We start from the raw sequence: 20616 nt of genomic DNA, 5'->3' as shown, positions 1-20616 counted from the left end.
ATCTTCATGATCATAGACCTTTTTAAGTAGATTTTACTGTTATATATATTCAAAATACCTGAAGGGCTATTATCACATATTTGTTGGAGAAAATATAAGGGAGCCCTTAAATTGGTGGGGGAAGGCATGTACAAGATCACCAAGGGAAGGGATGTGTGGGGGTGGGGCATAATGAAATGGACAGAGGAAAAGATGGGAGGGGGTGGGGTGTTAAAGGTGTAACACACGCAGATAGAGAGAGAGAGAGAGAGAGCGAGCAAGGACTTGAAGCTATTGATGGGGAAAGAGGGGAGGGGTGGAATGAGCAAGCGCGTAGGAGGGAGGGAGGGGTGTGTAGGCTGAGGCTTCGCTGAATGAGGAAGCAGCAGAGCCATTTTTACTGTTGAGTAACTGCATGCTGGTTTGCCTGTGCTAGAAAGAGGGTGCGAGAGTGAGCCACTCTTATCGAAGCCCTCTTTCCCCTCTGTCGCCTTCAGTTCTCCTTCTATACTCCTCTCTCCTGCTGCATGTGTCCTTTAAGTTGGTGAGGCCCTGGAGAGGACACACAATGGAGCGAAGAGTCTGTGGCAACTGGGCCGTTGTACTACTGAGAGGGGGATGGGGTAGAGAGAAGACCGGTTCACATAGCTAACACAGCCTGCTGGCTGTAGGCTTTTACAGCCTCACTTCCCTGCCTGGACCCACTGTTTTCAGGCTGGGGCCTTTTTCCTGGAACAGCCACCAACTTGCTTGGACTACACTAAGGATTACTCGCTATGTTCTGTGGGGTTTTAGAACACATACCGGAGCCAGAAGAATAAATCTCTTCTATGTTTTTGGTGAGAGAAAAGGAAATACAAACTTCTGTGTGATTCTCGCAAGCTCTTTTTTTGATTTTTGGTTTCTGTTTCTGTTTAGTGGAATTCATTAATGGATTACAAGATGCATGCCAAGTCAAATGATTTGCTGGATTTTCAAAAACTGGACGCACTTCTGGAAAAAATTGCACATTCTGTCTCTGTGAAAAGGTAATGTTATCTGTACTACAAAGTTTTTATTTGTTGTTTAAATTTTTGCATTAACAAATAATTTACACACAAAATGGTCAATTTATGTACATTATTAATCATCTAAGAAAGTGTTACATTTAATGAAAGCTTTGATTTTTCATTAAGAAGGATTGTTATGTTGGCCCTTTTTCTAGATATAAATGACACAATCTAGTTCAGAATTAGAATTTCTGGATTGTGTTGAGAATAGTATTGTTATTCACATTTTAGTCTGAAACTGAATTTACCTCCTGATGAGAGAAGGGGGGGTGGGGGAAGGGGAACTACAGAGGAAGAAGGGGGTTGTGTGAACGTGTGTGTGGGTGTGTGTGTGTTTGGGAGTTGTAGAAATAGTTTTGCTTGGTTGTTCTCTACTAGTCTAACCCAAGAGAGCTGGTATGATTCTCGTCGTTTCCTGCTCTAGTGTGTGAGTCACAGTTTATTTGAGTCAGGCTGTGTACGCATGCACCTGATATAAATCGTTAAAAATATGATGACGTGATTATTGGAAGTTTCTGACTTTTCAGTGAATTACTGCAAGCTGTCTTGTTACGGGATTGTTACAGTATAATATCTCAGTTAAATACACAAAACACAGATAAAATCAAAGGCCTGGCATTGCCTGTCTTTGATTGTCTAGGAACACACTACAGTAGCAGGTCAGAGGTTGCTGCTGTTACATTTGTCAGCATCCAAACTAGGATTTGGAACTGTTGAAAACAAAAATATGGCGCATTAGCCAGGAAATGCGACCTTAGCATGTTACCATAGAAACCTTGACAACATTTGTTTTTCCTAAAGCCAAGTTAAAGAGGTAGTCAAATAAGGTAGCAATAGACCAATCACACATAAGACTGCCACACACACCTAATGATTCTTTGTAGTTTTTGACTAATAATGTTCCATTGGCGATGCTCAGCACCAAAACCGTACATGTTGAGAAAAGTGGAAACTGTTTACAACACACAGTCATGTGTTTTCCATGATGGTACTTGCTACTGTGGGTGATTCGTTTGAGTTATAAATATCTAGTAATAGTTGCTCTTAAAGTGTTTAGAACAGGACGTGCTTGTTTTTTAATTACTTTAATAGTTTACCACCCGTTTGAGAACAAAAGGATTCTGGGCACATCGTCATCGGTTGGGCTTCAGACACTACCGGGTCATAAGTTGAAGTCTGATTGGTTTAGTTAAGTTTAGTTTAACTGGTCAGATGGCTAATTCTAGAATTTCCTATTTCATGTTTGTCAAATGGCTGGAAAAACCACATGGCATTATTGCCACCAATGAATCAATGCCGCCATAGGTCAGCTTTAATCACATGATGCAACACTGTTTCTTGATCACAGGCTCTTGGTGATCAGTTGTTTCTATATGCTGCTGTTCACAGTAAACACTCAGCAATTGATTTCCGTCAGTGTCAGTTATTTTGTAGACTTTCTAAAAGATTAAACTGGAATTTGAAAGGTGCTGTTTTCTATGGTAGTATTGATGGTTGTTTTATGAAAGAGTGAAAAGGGTGGTGAATAAGTGGGTATTGGCTATGTCACTATGGTCCCATTAATTATTTATTCCTTTGCTTTCAGGCAAAACACAGGCCATCATTCTAACACTTAGCAAGGGCCTCAAGTGAATTCTGGTCTTTTTTTTTTCTTAAAGTTGACTCCCTTCCCCACATGAATGATTAATTGTTTACTTATATGAGGAACAACGCCGACATCTTGCTATTATAGTTACCCCTTTAGTGTAGGACTGTCACTGCCAGGTTTTTTGGTGGGAAATGTGCATCCCCCACTCTAGTAACTAGAGCCACTTCCTCCCCAGTAAACATTCCACAGTAGTTTGCAGTGATGTATGTCTAGTTCAAAGGTCAACTGTTATTCCAGAGCTCAGAGCAACAAAGGACATGCAGCAGCAGGAACTGGACCTCTTCATTGACCTCGTCTCCAGACATAATTAGTTTCATCTGCCAACATTGTCTTATATGAAAAGACAACGATCTGCTTCAGAAAAGCAGATTCTTGAGGCAGATGTATACAAATTCATAATTTTTTATTTATGATTCCCAGGAAATATGTTTTTCACAGGTACAAAAAAGTTGTCAAGTAACACTATATGTTCGAAAGAAATTGTGTATTGGCAAGGGACTGTTCCCAGCTAGGGCTTAAGGAAGATACAACCTAATACAAAACACTCTGAAATCTATATATTATTGCCAATATCAAGGATTACTCAAGCATAAAGATGTTTAGCTTAAATGTGACACGACACGTCTGGAAGGCAACTTTTATGTTTTATGTCCACTACCATCATTTTGCAAAAGTGGCTTCAGGTTTGTGATGTTAAATATTCGTAATTGGGCAGTAGTCATACATTTTCGTCACAGTTATATCTAGTTTAGAGTAACAGTGTTAGGCATTACAGCAAGGCATAGAACCACATTTCCAGATTCAAGCTAATATCAGACAAGTAAAGACAAACAACTAAATATTAGATGTATAAACATATTTAAACTCATACATCTCAATCCCAACCGAAGCGTTGCCTTTTGTGGAAAATGTCTTGCTGGCTGCATAGCTGTTGATGCTGTAGACATGTCTGTCTGACCCCCCTAGCTTGTTTATGTGTATGATAAATGCTGTATCACCACAGACTCTCTAATTCTACAGTGTTAAGGCTTTGCACAAAACATGCCCCCCCCTCACCCATCCTGTAAAATCAGCAACCTTTTGAGATGATGTTTTTTATCTAGAGTGATGCTAAGGGATTGCAATTTGATGGGGACTAAGCACTAAACAAAAAAATCTAACATTTTTGGGCCATCTTCTATCAGACTTTAGGAAAATGCCCTTGTTTTTTAGATTGGCTATAGCATCTATTTTAAGTCTGTGCTCCAGGTGTCTTAAGACATCTAGACCTAACCCTTATTGTTCAATAGAACAATTAAAGGGTACTTCTACGTAAATATTTTTCTACACAATACTTACACTTTTACTTGAGTACTTAACACACGTGTAGTAACAGCTACGCATTACTACAACCTAACCTCTGCTTTAGTCAGGGATAAATTGCTTTCTTTATGATAATTGGCTTTGCTTTAAAATGCAGTGTTAAGGTCACTAATAAAGGGATTAGCCCAATTGATATTTAGACAACTGTTCCAATAATCACTTCACTACTTTTAATTGTTTTTTAATTCATTTATCTTTTCGTGTGACAGGCTTATTTTTTCCTTATCACTTGGTAAACAGCCAATTAGAGATCCTAAAAGGTAACACTGATATTTTTCTTTTATTCTGTTGCTCTCTTAATCAAGAAGTGACAATCACGTCAACGGGTGGACAATAATCATTAAATACAGCCCTACATCTCCTTGTAGAGCTAATACTGCAAAGCTTCATGCTTAACAATGTCCTGTCCAAACTAGCTATGTCATTTGTTTACTTATGCATGCCTTTGGCCTAGACAGTTTGTGTTTGTTTATTCTGGTTGTTATTTTAGCTTCCAGCAAAAGTACCATCTGTTGCACACTGACAGTTTCTTTCATGTGTTGTCATTCAACTTTTTTAGTTAGTCAGATTCTCCACTGTGTTGGAGTGCCTCAGGGAGGCCAAAACATCAGTCATGTGGTGTACAAACTGCTTCCTTCTTCTCAGAATGTGACTCATCAACAAGTGTATTAGTCACAGATCTGTACAGCGGTATGTGTTTATCTTTAAGAGCCTGTTGTGGGGGAGGATTTCTGTGCGTGAGACTGGAAGAACAACCAGTTTTTCTACGAGCCTTGAATTCACTACTGTATAGTCAATACCTTTCCCAATTGTCCGGTGTAGATTTTGTTGTTTTAACTATGTTCGTTGATGTGCATACAAAAAGGGATGTCGCTTACTGACTACTTGGATGAGAACATTTTGTTGGACTGAGGGCTGCACAGTGGAACACACAGTCCTTTCGGCTAGCAGATGACACTCATTGACATCCACCCCCTTGGCTCTCCACCCCACATCCCTAAGCACTACCAGGTCTTTTGACATAGCTGAACAGATCCACTAAAACGTGTGCACACAGATGCACGCACACAAACACACAGAAGACTAAATGAATATAATCAGTTAGATTATATCAACCTCTTTATGCACTTAACTGCTTAATTAGTAACATGTGTAAAGCACATCTTTTGTGATTTTACTATCCTTACCAATGTGAGATTAGATATCCTGTGTGGATTTTAATGCATATCAATAATAGTGCTGGTTACATGGGCTTTAATTTGCACACTGAAATCAAGCTATGTAGCTGATGTGTTGCCACAGCTTCTTCTTTTTACACTATATTTTTTGAAAACTGTGGTTAACCTTCAATAATAAATGAGTAATTAGAATTCAACTATGCAATGGTTGCTTTCACTAACATGTTTATAACTCTGTCATTGAAATAATGAAGTAAAATGGTTTTAACACTGTATAGAAAGCTAATGACAAGTGTGCACTTTTCCCTCTCCAGAGAGTCAAGTGAGGAGTGCAATGGGATCAGTGGTGCTCTGTCAGTGGAGTCTGTGTCGGGGCCAAGACTAAATTGGTGTCCTGCAAACACCACTACCCCTGCCCCCGCTGCAGCTCCAGCTCTGGGGCCTGAGCCCACGCCCAACCTTATCAGAATGGGAGACGGCCTGGACACAGCACAGATGTCGGGCAGTAGCAGTAGCCAGGGGCAGGCCCAGCCAGGAGGCAACGCCATTGCCCCAGACTACGTCAACCTCAACAGGCCAAAGCGCCAAACCAATCAGCTGCAGTTTCTGCTCAAAGTGGTGTTAAAGACCCTGTGGAAGCACCAGTTTGCCTGGCCTTTTCACGCACCAGTGGATGCAGTCAAACTTAACCTGCCTGTAAGTACTTTGCTGTATTTGCATGTCACAAATCTCAAAGCACAAAAAGCGTCATGTACAAATTGCTACTCAATATAACTATCCGTTACAAAACATTTAAAGATTAATTTAAGACGTAAATGTCTTCATATTTGGAGTGGATTTCTTTGTCATGGGCATCTATTTATTTCATGTCATTACAAATATCTTGTGGATGCATTTGCATAAAAAATACAGCTGTCCGGTTATGTCCGGTTTGTTTACTTTGGAAAACTATTAAAACGACATCTGATCATAGCAGCTTTGTCACGCTTGTAGTCAATTTTACATGGTTGAAAACTGTTCCTCCATTGATTACATTTGTGTGCAATTCTTTAGGACTACTATTCAATAATTCAAAACCCTATGGACATGGGAACAATCAAGAAAAGGCTTGAGAACAGTTACTACTGGAATGCCCAAGAATGTATCCAAGACTTCAACACAATGTTTACTAACTGCTACATTTACAACAAGGTAGGCAGCGTTACATCGGCGCAATTTGTGCAGTAATTTCCAAGTTTCTGTACTCTAAATTTTGTCCGTTTCTTCCTGCAGCAAGGAGATGACATTGTTTTAATGGCTGAAGCTCTAGAGAAGGTTTTTCTTCAAAAGGTTGCAGAAATGCCTGAGGAAGAAACTGAGATTGTTGTCATGACAGGAAAGGGACGTGGTCGGGGCCGGAGAGATGGAGGTATGTTATTTACAATTGCTATCATATTTAATCAAGCCGTGTTCTTTATATTTATCCAAGTGCCTTGTTCTTTTGTCAAGGTCTGACCATAAAACCAGGGTCCATTATTGATTCCTCGTCCATGACTCCTCAAACACGAGGCCTCTCAAATCTTTTAGCACCACAGACCAGACCAGGACCGGTACCAGGCCCCCCTTTACTACCTCCACAGCCTCTGATGCAGGCGCTGCCGTCCCATATGCCCCAAATGTTACCCAACCACGCACCACAGCTTGGAGCTCCTTACTCCATGGGTCAGTCAGACTGTGCTCCTCAAGTTCCCATCATGACGTCTGTGCCTCCCCCTGCTCAAACATTGCTTCCTCCAGCAACAATTCAAAGCACTGCCCCGATGCTGCAGAGTCCTATCACCATGACCAAAGTGAGTGTGACTGAGAAGAGAAAATATTTGCCCAAAGATGAGAACAATGAACAGGTGTGTTTACATTTTCTAACCCTAAATTGTCTTTGTATCTTGTTTTCTTTGTGATTATGGTCATATAGCAAAGAAAGAGCCAGAAGAGGAAAGCAGATACTACAACACCTACAGCCAACGACCAGCTGAGTGAGTCTTCCCCAGCAGAGTCCAAATCTGGGAAGACACTACCGAGACGAGAGAGTACAAGACCTACAAAACTCATTAAAAAGGAGGCCCCAGACTCTCAGCATCACATAGGAATAGGGATTGGGCTTGGCCTTGGCCTTGGCCTTGGCCTTGGCGGACCAAGTGGCGGTCATAGTCCTAAACCACAGGATCAGTTGGGATACTGCTCTAGCCTGGTTAGGGACATGCTGTCCAAGAAGCATGCTGCTTATGCGTGGCCATTCTACAAGCCTGTTGATGTAGATGCACTGGGACTACATGATTATCACGATATCATCAAACACCCCATGGACCTCAGCACCATTAAGGTGTGCTATAGATAAACAGTACTATAATAAATCAAAGAGAGGCATGTGGCCTAGCAAGTAATTAATATCCTCAATGTGTTCATTAGGCCAAGTTGGAGAACAAGCAATACCGGGACCCCCAGGAGTTTGCTGCTGACGTACGATTAATGTTTTCCAACTGCTACAAATATAATCCACCAGACCATGAGGTGGTAGCTATGGCACGAAAATTACAGGTGAATATACTGTTGTGTAAAACTGTATGGGTTTAGTAAAATAATAAAAAGGCACATAAAAAGTGTTCATTCCTAAAAACATACGTACATGTTTTGCTTATGCTGTTTGTTTCTTTTCATATTCTAGGATGTCTTTGAGATGCGATTTGCCAAAATGCCAGATGAACCTGAGAGCAAGCCTCCGGTTTCTGCCCCAGCTCCTACACTTCACCATCCTGCCCCTGTTAAACCGCAGCCTCCATTGGCTCATATCGCCTCATCGACAGACAGCTCTAGCGACTCATCCTCTGAGTCAGAGTCATCTACCGACGACTCTGAAGAGGAGAGAGCCCAGAGGTTGGCAGAGCTCCAGGAGCAGGTCAGTATTTAGACATAACTTAGTGCTTTGTTGCCCAGTGTTTTTAAGCCTTTGTTTAAAAAGTGGCCTCTTGTCTGGATACAGTTAAAGGCTGTCCATGAGCAGCTAGCTGCCCTGTCCCAACCACAAGCCAGCAAACCAAAGAGAAAAGAGAAGGAGAAGAAAGAGAAGAAAAAGGATAAGCATAAGAAGAAAGGAAGCATGCCTGGCCTTGTGGATGAAATGCAGGATGCAACACCTGTTCCACAGCTGTCTAAAAAGACCAAGATCAGCAGCAAAGAGGTTGTCCCCAAGAAGAAACCCAGGTATTAAACAATTAGCATTTTGTCTGGGCCTTACCAGCTTAAATTGACAGTTTTCTCTTGGCTGCATTTTAAACAAACTATAAATAAAGCCTTTTGAGTAATTTGTGTTTTGCTTCTGTAGTAAAAAGGAGGGGATGAAGAACAATCATCCTTCCAGTCTGCTGCCAGTTCCTGGCCTGGAAGATGACCTGGGGGCTGCTGGTTCATCCGCTACAGGAGAAAAGTGTAAGCCCATGACGTACGAGGAAAAGAGGCAGCTAAGTTTGGACATCAACAAGCTTCCTGGTGACAAGCTTGGTCGTGTAGTGCATATCATCCAGTCCAGAGAGCCCTCACTAAAGAACTCCAACCCTGACGAAATTGAGATCGACTTTGAGACATTAAAGCCTTCGACCTTGCGTGAGCTTGAGAGATACGTGTCTTCCTGCCTTCGCAAAAAAAATAAAAAGGTTTCAGGTAGGCAGCTATAAAGGACCAATGAGAGAACTGGTCCCAGCTATAGGGCCATTCTCTAATTTACCCAAGTAAGTAATTTGACAATTGGATACTCAAAAGTATTTGTTTTGCAGTTGAGAAGACGGTGGAGTCGATGGCAGCTTCTAAAAAGACAGGCTCTTCTTCAGAAAGCAGTGGCTCCAGCTCGGACAGTGAAGCAGAGGGACCTGGTAAAATACCACTAAAATTAAAGCTTTTAAAAAAACAAAACAAATATTTCAAACAAAACAAATATTTCACTAATGCCTTGTTTTATTCGCATCAGGAATAATTAAACAGCAGAAGAAGAAGGGCCATTCAGTAAAGGAGGCAAAGAAGATGCATCCTCACATTCAGAACAGCCAAGCTCCGACTGGGCTTCAGTCCCAGCCCGCAGTCCTCCCGTCTAGTCAGATGAAGCAACAGCATCCACATCAGCCGTCTCCCGCAGGTTTCATGGCTCCTCCAGTAGCAGCCCTGGAATCCTCGCAGTTACTGGAGACTAGCTTTGATTCCCTGCCACCATTTGGCCAACCCCTCATGCATTTGTCCCACCACACGGGCAACCCCTCATCACCTCCACCTCCGCACCTCAATGCTCAGTCTGCAGGACCCGTGTCCCCTGAGACCCACCCCTTCCTCAACCAGCATCCTGTTCTCACATCTCCAGGTATGCTTGAATGCAGATTGCTCCACTTTCCACTACTCTGGATACTAATGCTTCATCAATCTGCTAGAACCAGTGCTGCTAGAACCAAGATTATACAGTATACTTCGATACTATGCTTTGATATTTTGATGTGGAAAACTAAAGATCACCATACATCTAATAACAATGCCTTTTGTTTTGTATTCCTTCACTGAAATTCTACATCCATAGCCTTGCATAGTTCTATGCCTCAGCAGCCTTCTCGACCCAGTCACAAGGCGGCGCCACTTCATCCCAAACCCCTTCAGCAGCAACCAGCGCCTCCTCAGCAGCAGCCACAAATGCAGCAGCAACAGCCGCAGCTCCAGGCCCAATCAGTGGCACCGCTACAGCACCAGCTCCCACCTCAGATTCTCCACCCTCCTCAGCCTCTGCACCAACGACCCATGTCCCCCCCAACGCTCACACCCCAAGGCTTGCTGTCCTCTCAGCCTCCCCAGCTGCTGTTGGAAGATGATGAAGAGCCAGGGTCTACCACGCCTTTGAATCAAGTACAGTTATATTTACAGCAGTTCCAGCAAGCCCGTCAACCCCAGCAGTCCATGCAGTCGCTCCAGGCGCAGGCTCGTCAGCAGCAGCAGCAGCAGCAACATCAACAACAACAACAACCAACACCAGGACAAGTTTCTCTATTGCAGGCTGTTCAGGTGCAATCTCAGCTCCCATCGCAGACAGCCCTGCCACCTCCCCAGCTCCCTGTTCAGTCCCAGCCTCAGCCGCCACATCAAGCCCCACCCCAACCGTTACCTCTACAACAGGCCCGCCACATGCAGCACGCTCAGCAACAGCAGCAGCAGCAGCAGCAAGCCCAACAACACACGCAGCAGCAGCAGCAGCAGCAGCAGCAGCAGCTGAGCTTTCAACAGCCTCCTGGACTGGCTGGTCAGTCCCAAGGATCACAACACAAGGTGTCCATGCCCATCAACAAAGCACAGCAGATCATCCAACAGCAGCAGGAGCAGCCTTCCCCTCGTCCAACCAAGACTGACCCCTACAATACAGGTAAGTCTGACTGGATGCCACACACACGTTGTGCAACCTGTTTAAATTTAAATGATTTATTCTTACAACCCTTATCTTCTGTTGACAGCTCACATGAGGGATAACCCGTCCCCTCTCATAATGCCTTCCCCCCATCTTCCCCAGTACCCACCTGTGTCTCACCAGTCTCCACCTCACACTTTGCAGCCCAAAAAGGTAAGGCATCTGCACACACTGCACATATTTTAGGGCTAACGGTCAAAAACTAATGTTTTGTTTCTGTTGTTTCTTCCTGCAGCAGAGGCCACCTATGAGTCAAAGTGGGTTAAAAGAAGAGAAACTTCCTCCATCACCAATAATGAGAGGAGAGCAGTTTAACCCTGCAATGAGACCAGACCATCACAAACATCCTGATAACAAACCTTCTCAACCAGGTCAACAGAGTAAGCACCAATAATGTTTTTTTAATAACTCTTTTTGAAGCTATATGATATATTGACATCGTGCTTTCATCGTGTTGAGCAGATGTAAAGTCCGCAGAGAGCTCACGACCTGTCATCCGCTCCTCTGAGCCAAGTGGGCCTCCATTATCTTTGCAAGAGAAGGAGAAGTTTAAACCAGAGCCCAAGACACCTATTGCCCCCAAAAAGGTACAGGTATGTGTCCATTCTCTTCTGTTTTCTCTTTTATTTACTTGGCTATGATCAATAATTTATGGAGAGTTACTTATTTTATGGGTGTGTTTTTTTTTTCTTTATTCCTCAGGACGTGAAATTAAAGAATATGGGCTCGTGGGCTAGCTTGGCCCAGAAGTCCACGTCTACACCTTTATCGGCTGTGAAATCATCGAGTGACAGTTTTGAGCAGTTCCGGCGAGCTGCCCGCGAGAAAGAGGAGCGGGAGAAAGCCCTGAAAGCTCAAGCAGAGCAAGCAGAAAAAGACCGGCTTCGCCGAGAGCAAGACAAACTACGGTAAGGATGAGACCTTTGTTTAAAAATAAAATTTAGTAAACCCTGCACATGAAAAGGGTCCATATGGTAGATGTGTTGCTTCTAAAACATCTTGTTTACAAGGGAGTTAGCTTCAGCATCAGCTAAAAGTTTCTCTTTTTTTCTGAGAGGCATGCAGATTAGTACCAGTTGTAGCGGCTGTTAGGATCTCTGTTACTCAGGTGTGACAAGTATGTGTATTAATCTAGTATGAATCATTACACTGAATGTTCTCCAGAGGTCGGGATGAAGAGGATGTCATGGAGACGAGCAGAAGAGTGCACGAGGAGCCACGCAGGCGACTGGAGCAGCACATCCAAGCTCCTTCACAGCAGCAGCAGCAGCAGCAACAGCAGCCGCCGCCTCAGCAGCAGCATCAACCGCAGCAGCCACCACAACCAGAGCCCCAGCCCGCTCCCATTCAGCAGCCTCCTCAACCCCCCACCCCCCCACAGGCCACTGCACAGAACCCACTAGACCAACAGAGGGAGCTAGCACGCCGCCGAGAGCAGGAGAGGAGGAGACGAGAAGCGGTGAGATTATCGTCTCTAGCATCAAGTCACATCTAAATTTGAACACAAGGAGTTTCAGTAGTTATTGACATTTGTAACTGAGTTGTTTCTTTTCTCTCCCTTCAGATGGCGGCAACTATTGACATGAATTTCCAAAGTGACTTAATGGCTATTTTTGAGGAGAATCTGTTTTGAGGAGAGGAGCAACTGAAACGTAACTGCAAAAAAAAAAAGGAAATAAGAAAAAAAAAAGATGCACACTTTGTCTGAAGTGAGAGTTGTCAAGCACGCACTGCAGATGGACTGCAATTGGCACTCGGAGACAGAAGACAAACACTGTATGTGACGCCACAACTCACTTTGCTCTTGTGGACTGAAGACGTAACACACGAGGACGGTTGAAGCGTTTTGGATGTAACCTCCAATTTGGCGTCACCTGTGTGATATCCCATAACAAGAGAGAAAGGACCACTGATGGCACAGTTGCCTTTTTCACACTTGTTTCTTACTGTGTGTGTGTGTGCACGTGTGTGCGTGTGTGCGTGCGCGTGTGTGTGTGTGTGTGTGGGGGCGCAACAATAATTGCATAAGTAACCTATGAAATGCTCTGAAGAAGAACTGACAAACTGTGCAGAGGAGTTTTTCAAACTGCCAGATGTCTGTGGTGGTGAAGAGTACTGGTGTTTTAAATCTGTGTAGGTTAGTTGTCAGTGAACTCATGTAGTGACTGGAGGAGCAAGGGGACAACTTACATATTGTAAATCATGTATATTTCTCAGCAGAGAAGGTACAGTTTGCCTTACACCTCTTTCCTAAACAGACCATTGGGTTCTGTGGCCTGCACACATGGAAAAACCAATAACATTTACAAGCAGGATTAGGAGCAGTGCAGACCTTTTTCATCATCTAGTACCTACTGTAAAGAAGTATTTTCTTATACTACAATAACTGTTTATTTTGGATCATCTTTATCTTTTGAGGTCTTTTAAAACCAACACACTCCATAACGTATATCTATGCCAAACATCCCGTATGCTAAATTACTTTTCCTAAAACACGGTAGGTAGCTGATGGAAGAATCCCTAAATATATGCATTATCATAGTTCAAACAAGTATTTATCAAAGACAGAATTAGTTAGTTTTCATTCTGCCTTTTTTATTTTAGCAGGTAAAGGGGAAAGGTCCAGTCGTTCCTGAGCTTTAGTCAGAAAATCATTTCACTACAAATGTCGCACTGTTGTTTGTACTATGCTTTTTGACATACTGTTGGAAATATTTGTCACACTACCGGATCAGTGAGGAATTGATGAGGAGCCCCCTGCTGTTCCCTTTAAGTGTTGGCTAATCTAAAAGGTTTCCGTCAAATTTCAACAGGCAGAGTATTTGAGGCAGAAAGGGGACAATCAGGGGAATACGACAAATGCTGAACATCTTTATGTAGCCGTTACTTGAATCAGGTTAGTAAGAAATCATCGCATCATCCAGTTCACTGAGGGCACACAGTCAACCACAAGATATAAAGTGAAATGATTACAAAAATGAACAAACACAAAACATTTTAAAAAGCAGTTTTGTTTTTTTATCTTTGTTCTTGTTCAAATTGTGGCTGTGAGTTATATTTCTGCTTAAGGACACATTGTTTGAACCGGGGATGAGTCAAAATCTGATCGTCGTCCTCTCTTCTCGTCTCTTATGGTGTTTTTCTCCAGTGCCTGTATTGTATTGCAATTCTCGTTGGATTATATAACACTTCAAGGGGGGATTCAGAAGGAAGAGAGTCCGGAATGGGTGGTCTAATATTTGAGGGGGGGGTTGAGAGAGTTTGTGTAAAAAAGAAAACCTAATAAAAAGAACAAAGGAGCAGACAGCATTTTATATTTTACCCGTTGTCACTCTTCGGGTTTTAAATTTAGTTTTTAGCTGGACTTTTGAGTGTACAAACCTGACAACTGTTTTCTCATTTTGTTCATGCGGCAGATTTTAGGTAGAAATGTTTAAGCATCACCACACTAGCGTTCGAGTGGGGTCTGTGAGTGTGATTGTGTACATTTGGATGGCTGTGTGACTGTGTTTGTTTAGTTCACTTTTAAAGCGTGTGGTGCAGGGAGGCATGTTCCCCAGTGTAGATAAGCGTTCTATTAACAAGGAGAAGACACAGATAAACATTACTTCAGGACAACCTGTATCTGTGCTTTCCACCTTTTTCATGTCTATGAAGTCCACCATATATGAATTTATAATTTGTATTATTAGATTGGTGATGAAAGGGTAAAAAAGACCTTCATTCCTTTTTAGCCTGCTTTTGTTTTTTTACACGGTAACTGTTGGACATAATGTGCCATGAGTTCTACACAGAATGTGCTGACCCCCAGCTCAGCCCAGAGTTTGCTTTATTCAGGTATTTTATTTTGTGTTAATGTTTGTTCTGATTTGGGGGTTTTGTTCAAACATTTTGCTCAATTATTGTTTTGGTATGTGAGTGGTCTATCGAGATTAAGTCTGTTATGATCATTGAATAAACTCATCTCTTTTATAGAAAATAAGAAATGAAGTAATTTCTGTCTCTGTCTGTATCTCAAATAGTCGTTGGATCTTCAGCTTCTTTAAGTGGTGGCCGGAACAGTTTGGCCATGGATATCAGGACAAAACTTTGCCGGTTGTGACCTTTTACTGCTATAAAATAAAACTTGCAAGTTGCAAGCAAAGAGACAAACTGATGGTAGTGTTATTTTACATTGCAGAATATAAAAAAATATATAAAAAAATACTCCATTTAGGTTTTGGTTATGAGTATTAGTTTTAATTCATTTAAATGTGCTTTTTAAGACATTTATGTAATGAAACTCTAGAAATACCATTGCATGTCTGCATTCCTACAAACATGACAGGGCTGCACAGTCAAAACAGAAAAAAAAATCTTACACTCCTATGATCAGCTATATCGGTATTAATATTGATTGGCCAAAGTAAAGCTTTCAACAACTATACTGACTGAATGGAAACGTCAGTGTAGAAAATGTGATCTTTGCTGCCCTCTAGTGGCCTCAACGTTAACAAATGTGCAATAAACAACGTTACATTAGCCATGAAAAATATTTAAAAAAAAGAAATGTATTACTAGAGTATAACACGATGTGACTTTACAACGATAAATGTTTAAAGTATGCAATATAAAGTGTGTTTTTTAATTCGTCTACACGGTGGTCTTCATTCGGCCACAGTACTCATACCGCCGTCTTGTGGTCAAACCTGGGAAGTTGCGTCGATGCAGACAAACAGTACTTCCGGTTAAATAATTTAAAACGAATTCAATAAAAAAAAAACACCGCAAATTGTAAACCTGGCGTTTAAACATTGCAAAACATTTGTGGAAACACTCAGTTGTTTTTAATTACGTGTAACATTTAAAAAATAATCAGTTAATGGTCCACGTTACTGTGTTCGCTAGGAATTAGCACTAGCAGTTCACAATCGTGGCCACTGAAGGGCGTTCATGCCACAGCGCCACCTTAAACTTATTATCGATAAAAGCAGAGTATTTGCTACATGTGGTGCTTGGTATAGTAATTATTACTGAAATTTGTGTAATGTATTGGTTGGTGCTGCTGCCAAAACATAAATAGTGGCTATATGTTATTCTTTGTAGGTGCCGCATCTGAATTCTGAAGAAACCTGCCTTTAGGAGAAATGAAATCAAGCCTAAGGTGGAATTTAAACGCTGCTAACAAGCCCGGCTGCATCAGGTAAACAGACACCAGCTGTGCAAAGGCATAAACTTACTGACCAAATTATTAGATTCACCTGTTCTGTCTAACTCAAACGACTTAAAGCAGATTCACCATTCTTTCTGGCAAATCTATATTGGATAGCATATATGTTCGATTTCATTGGACTTGATTGGGTAAGCTTAAAAAATATGCTGATTGTTTGTTCAATTTAACCAAACAAACCATTTTAATGTGCAAAGATGATGTAGACTAAACTCCTGGCGGAGGGCTGTAGTTTCTGGTGGTTGCCACTAGAGGGCGGTGAATCCCCACTGTAAGTGTTTGACGTTCCAATCGCAAAAAACGTTTCAAGACTGCAGACATGGTAAATGTGTTTTCTAAGCGCTAATTATAACTCTAGTTGTTGTGCATAAACAGTAACGCATCCAAATGAATCTCTCTTAGAAGTTATAGTGCGCTGAAGGCGAAAAAGCGAAACTCAAAAGTTTGCACGTGCTTCTTCTAGATGTCGGTTTCCACCGAAGCTCTTAAACCCTGCTTGGCACCTTTTGGGTCACTTTGGGGGCGGCAGTCGCTCTACATCCGCAAAAATGCCGGCGGGGTCGTGTGTGCGCCTTGTTCCGGTCTTTCATGTTGGGGGTTGGGGGTGGAGGCGAGGGCGCTGCCTCTAAGTCGCCTCCAGCTGATGTCAGTGACGGCGATCGGAGCAGCCGCACGCACGGAGCAGCTCGCGGACTGTGCTCGTTAAATGGCAGCTACGGGACCCTGGTTTCGTTCCAGCTCCGAGTGAAGGGAAACACGCGGGGATCAGCGGTAGGTGTTGGAAATAGTGGGTTTTGATGTGAACAGCTGAATTAGATGTGTAACAAACTGAATGAAGAGCTCGTGTCGCGTGGGAAATGAGCGAGTCTCTTGAGGATATCGGCACGTCGCACCGGTTTTCAACAGAATATGCCTCAGGATTCTTCAGTTGTGTTATATTACCTGCATACTGTTACAGCAGAAATGACAGTTAGCGTATTTATTCTTACTAGTGATAATCTTTCTAGGGTTGGTTTGCGTTTTGGAATGCGGCTCACCTCTGCGGAAATCGCAGCTTGAAGTGTTTTCATCCATAAGGAAAAAGCATAATTCAAACAATCGTTTGCACACAGTGTTGTACGTTGCTTTTAATATAATGAGCCTCCTGTAAACAGAGACATACCTTTGGGCACAAACCGGTCCAGAAGTGATGCAACTTTGTACTTTTTGCTAAAGTGAGGTGTCACAGGAGTTTAAAAAAAACAAACAAAAAAAAAGCTGCTGCTGAGATGTTGTTAAGGTTGAATTAATTTTCTATATAATTCAGGGAGCCGCATTGGCGGATCCATTTATTTGTTATTCCCTGACAGATCGAGCAGATAAAAGGCCTGGGGGAGTTTGCATTTACTAGCGGTTCATTGGGACTTGAATGTGATGTGAGGCCTAACAAGGACTTTATGTTGCAGGTAAAGGAGGTTCAGGCTCAAAAAAACAAAAACTGACTGTTTCTGACCTGTCAGAATTTGGAACATTCTCTAAACACAAACTAAAACTGTAATGAATGACTTGTGTTCATACAGTAGGTTGAAATATGGTTAGTGCCCTACTTTACTCCTAGGACAGAATGTTGTACTACTTATCTAAATGACCCACAACGTCTTGTCAAGTCAGCAAGAATCTTGAAGACCCAGCAAAGCGTCTCCCAAAGCAAACGCAGCGTTCGATCACGCCCATGTTTTCCTCATTCCTCCGTTTCCTCTGCAGCCATGGCCACTGAGGGGACCGCGTCCAACAGCTGCTACTACGGCCACAACGTCACCTTCTTCTACAACCACGTGGGGAAGGAGCTGAGCGCCGGGTGGAGCCCCCGCGACATCGCGGTGATCGCGCTGGGCCTGACGCTGTCCGTCATCGTCATCCTGGCCAACCTGCTGGTGATGGTGGCCATCTTCGTCAACCGCCGCTTCCACTTCCCGATCTACTACCTCCTGGGCAACATGGCGGCGGCGGACCTGTTCGCCGGCGTGGCCTACGCCAACCTGATGATGAACACGGGCCCCAGGACCGGCACGCTCAGCAAGGAGCAGTGGTACGTGCGCGGCGCTCTGATCGACATCAGCCTGACGGCGTCCGTGGCCAACCTGCTGGCCGTGGCCATGGAGCGCCACCAGACCATCCTGACCATGCAGCTGCACAGCCAGATGAGCAAGCGGCGCGTGGTGCTGCTGATCGCGGGCATCTGGGCCGTGAGCGTCTTCATGGGCCTCGTGCCCTCCACGTTCTGGAACTGCGAGTGCCGCCTGGAGGTCTGCTCCTCGGTGGCGCCGCTCTACAGCCGCCGCTTCCTCGTCTTCTGGGCGCTCTTCAACCTGCTCACGTTCTTCATCATGATGGCCATGTACACGCGCATCTTCGTGCACGTGAGGCACCAGAGCCGGCTCGTCTCCCAGCACACGTCGGAGATGTGGCACAACGAGGCCGTGGTCAACCTGATGAAGATCACCTGCATTGTTCTGGGTGGGTGAGTGAGTGAGTGAGTGAGTGAGTGAGTGAGTGAGTGAGTGAGTGAGTGAGTGAGTGAGTGAACAGCTGCCTCATGTGGAAACACACCTCCACTGTACACGGCTGCTCGTCCCCTTCAGACTCACAAAAAGGTTTCAGATTATGACTTTATTGCACGTATTTAAGGTTCAAAGGTTGGAGGACACTTCCGTTTCATTGCTCAGGTGACTCAGGTCTAATAAGAATCCACTGCACAATTACTACACACTATAGCTGCAGTTCCGTCACAGTAAATCCAAGAATCAGAAAAGCTTTATTGCCAGGTCCTGTAGAGAGCACTTTACAGAACGAGGAATTTGGTGCATTTCAGCTTAAAAAAGACATCACAACATGATAAGGTACAAATAACTGGAATAGTGCAGTGAGGGATCAAGTTATGAACAGACTATACAGTGGAGTGAAGTGTGTGTGCAGGTGGTCTGTGATGGTGTGACTGTAAGTGGCAGCGGGGGGTGGGGTTGGGGCACTGTTCAATAGACTGACTGCAGTGGGGAAGAAGCTGTTCTGGTGGCGTGAGGTCCTGGTCCTGATAGACCTGAGGGGAGGGGGGTGAGAGGGGTCGACTACTATCCTGGCTGCACGTGTGCGGGGCCTGGAGATGTGCAGCTCCTGGAAGAAAGAAATCCTTTTTTGGTCATCATCACATACAATTTAACAATGGAATTTGACTACTGCATTTAACCCATCCCAGTGGGGAGCAAGTGTCTTCCTTCCGCCCCCCAAACCAACGCAGCCGATCACCTTCTCCGTAGAGTGTGTGACACACTGCAGCTTGGCTTTGTCTCCGGCCGTGGCCGCAGCGAACCAGACTGTGATGGAGGACGCGAGGATGGATTTGATTATGGCAGTGTAGAAGTTCACCAGGAAGCGGAAGGACTCCACAGAGGATGGGGGGGGGGGCTGGGTCCTTCCTGAAGTCCAGTCATCTCCGCTGTCTTCGGAGCATTGAGCTCCAGGTTGTTAGCAAACTTCAGGAGTTTGACAGACGGGTGTCCAGATGTGCAGCTGTTTGTGTACAGGGAGGAGAAAGGACACAGCCTTGGGGGGATCCAGTGCTGATGGTCGGGGAATCGGAGACGAGCTTCCCCAGCTTCACATACTGTCTGTGATCCACCTGCAGCTGGAGTCAGGCACATTCAGCAGGGATGGAACTATTGTGTCGCATTTATGTAGAATTTCCATCTATTAATGTTGTTTTCTTCCCATATCAACTGTCCGATTCTCTGCAGGCGCCTTTGTAATGTGCTGGACTCCCGGCCTCGTGACCCTGCTGCTGGACGGGCTGCTGGGTAAAGCCAGCCGGGCCAACGACTACGAGAAGTACTGCCTGGTGATAGCCGAGTGCAACTCGCTGGTCAACCCCATCATCTACTCCCTGAGGGACGGCGAGATGCGGAGCACGTTCAAGTGCATCCTGTGCTGTCTGTGCCTGAGACGAGCTGATGGGACGACGAAGTCCCCGTCCCTCGAGTTTGAGCAACGATTAGCAGAGGTACACGCTTTTATTATGGCTAAAGACTTGTTGACAAACAGTTGGCAACCAGTGGAATTACACCCACAGCAACAAGAGGCAGCTATTATTCCATTAAAAAAATGAGTTGCGAGTACAAGGAGTGCTACATTATATTTTTGGCTTCTCACGTTCCCGCTCAATGCGTCACGTAGGTTTGGTTACGGCACCATTGTGCTTGTTTTAATCTTAACACACAGACTGGAACTAAAAGAAAAGGAACCAGGAGGTTTCTGATCCTAGTTTCACTTTGTCAAGTGCAGGACATCAAGCACAACTTTTATTCTGTGAAAGAAGGAACAATTTTTTTCATAAAAAAAAAAAAAGTCATTCATAAAATTCATTGTTTTGTTGCCGTGGGTGACACTTTGTTTACAGGAAGGTCAAAGGAAGTCAGAGGATCAGGCCTTGTGTTTGTCTGAGGAAACCAGCGATAAAGAAGACACACCTACGGTGACACCTTGTCTGTCACCAAACAGGACACATTGAGGATTTGTTTTCAAGCTACTCAGAACTGCCTCAGGGATTTAACGCGATGTCCCCCATCAGCCTTCCTCTGGCTGAACAAGCTGGATAAGTAACAGTCATATTTCTAAATTGAATTTAAAAATGTACAGTGATCTATTAAAATGTAAAAAGACCTTTTTTTGGATAAATGCTATTTCTTCAGGTGAAG

General features: G+C 43.7%; 2 protein-coding genes across 9 annotated transcripts; both read left to right on the top strand.

Annotated features, from left to right (window-relative positions):
- Window positions 1–322: 322 nt before the first annotated feature.
- Window positions 323–14670, top strand: brd4 (bromodomain containing 4). 3 transcript variants are annotated; one of them, XM_029159902.3, is made up of 20 exons: window positions 323–818; window positions 898–1007; window positions 5531–5912; window positions 6270–6407; window positions 6489–6624; window positions 6705–7045; window positions 7168–7575; window positions 7662–7790; window positions 7918–8148; window positions 8233–8453; window positions 8575–8909; window positions 9023–9118; window positions 9214–9597; window positions 9808–10638; window positions 10727–10833; window positions 10916–11051; window positions 11143–11267; window positions 11383–11588; window positions 11845–12139; window positions 12245–14670. In XM_029159902.3, exons 1-20 carry the CDS (start codon window positions 810–812, stop codon window positions 12311–12313), a joined length of 4689 nt encoding a protein of 1562 aa, XP_029015735.1. In that variant the 5' UTR covers window positions 323–809; the 3' UTR covers window positions 12314–14670. The 3 variants fall into 3 exon arrangements, with proteins under 3 accessions (XP_029015735.1, XP_029015734.1, XP_029015733.1); XM_029159901.3 differs by having other exon boundaries at window positions 324–818; window positions 11143–11273; XM_029159900.3 differs by having other exon boundaries at window positions 326–818; window positions 10916–11060; window positions 11143–11273.
- A 972-nt stretch (window positions 14671–15642) lies between these two features.
- Window positions 15643–20581, top strand: lpar2a (lysophosphatidic acid receptor 2a). 6 transcript variants are annotated; one of them, XM_029159915.3, is made up of 5 exons: window positions 15643–15677; window positions 15766–15862; window positions 17633–18385; window positions 19660–19922; window positions 20319–20581. In XM_029159915.3, the coding sequence occupies exons 3-5, from the start codon at window positions 17635–17637 to the stop codon at window positions 20427–20429; spliced, it is 1125 nt and encodes a 374-aa protein (XP_029015748.1). In that variant the 5' UTR covers window positions 15643–15677; window positions 15766–15862; window positions 17633–17634; the 3' UTR covers window positions 20430–20581. The 6 variants fall into 6 exon arrangements, with proteins under 6 accessions (XP_029015748.1, XP_029015746.1, XP_040927868.1 ...); XM_041071934.2 differs by lacking the exons at window positions 15643–15677; window positions 15766–15862 and adding exons at window positions 15907–16020; window positions 17239–17334; XM_041071935.2 differs by lacking the exons at window positions 15643–15677; window positions 15766–15862 and adding exons at window positions 16474–16660; window positions 17239–17334.
- Window positions 20582–20616: the final 35 nt, after the last annotated feature.

Source organism: Betta splendens, chromosome 8 (assembly GCF_900634795.4).
Source record: "Betta splendens chromosome 8, fBetSpl5.4, whole genome shotgun sequence".
NCBI lineage: Eukaryota > Metazoa > Chordata > Actinopteri > Anabantiformes > Osphronemidae > Betta > Betta splendens.
The sequence above is the reverse complement of the archived record's forward strand: the minus strand, read 5'-3'. Positions and strand labels throughout refer to the sequence as shown.

What these genes read in the sequence shown, in the direction of transcription:
- brd4 (XM_029159900.3), top strand. An exon ending in TCCTGTTCTCACATCTCCAG is followed by an intron (nt 9,598 to 9,807) that starts GTATGCTTGAAT and finishes CTACATCCATAG; the next exon opens with CCTTGCATAGTTCTATGCCT. An exon ending in GACTGACCCCTACAATACAG is followed by an intron (nt 10,639 to 10,726) that starts GTAAGTCTGACT and finishes TTCTGTTGACAG; the next exon opens with CTCACATGAGGGATAACCCG.
- lpar2a (XM_029159915.3), top strand. Translation starts at nt 17,635, where the DNA reads ATGGCCACTGAGGGGACCGCGTCCAACAGCTGCTACTACGGCCACAAC. An exon ending in GATCACCTGCATTGTTCTGG is followed by an intron (nt 18,386 to 19,659) that starts GTGGGTGAGTGA and finishes GATTCTCTGCAG; the next exon opens with GCGCCTTTGTAATGTGCTGG. An exon ending in TTGAGCAACGATTAGCAGAG is followed by an intron (nt 19,923 to 20,318) that starts GTACACGCTTTT and finishes CTTTGTTTACAG; the next exon opens with GAAGGTCAAAGGAAGTCAGA.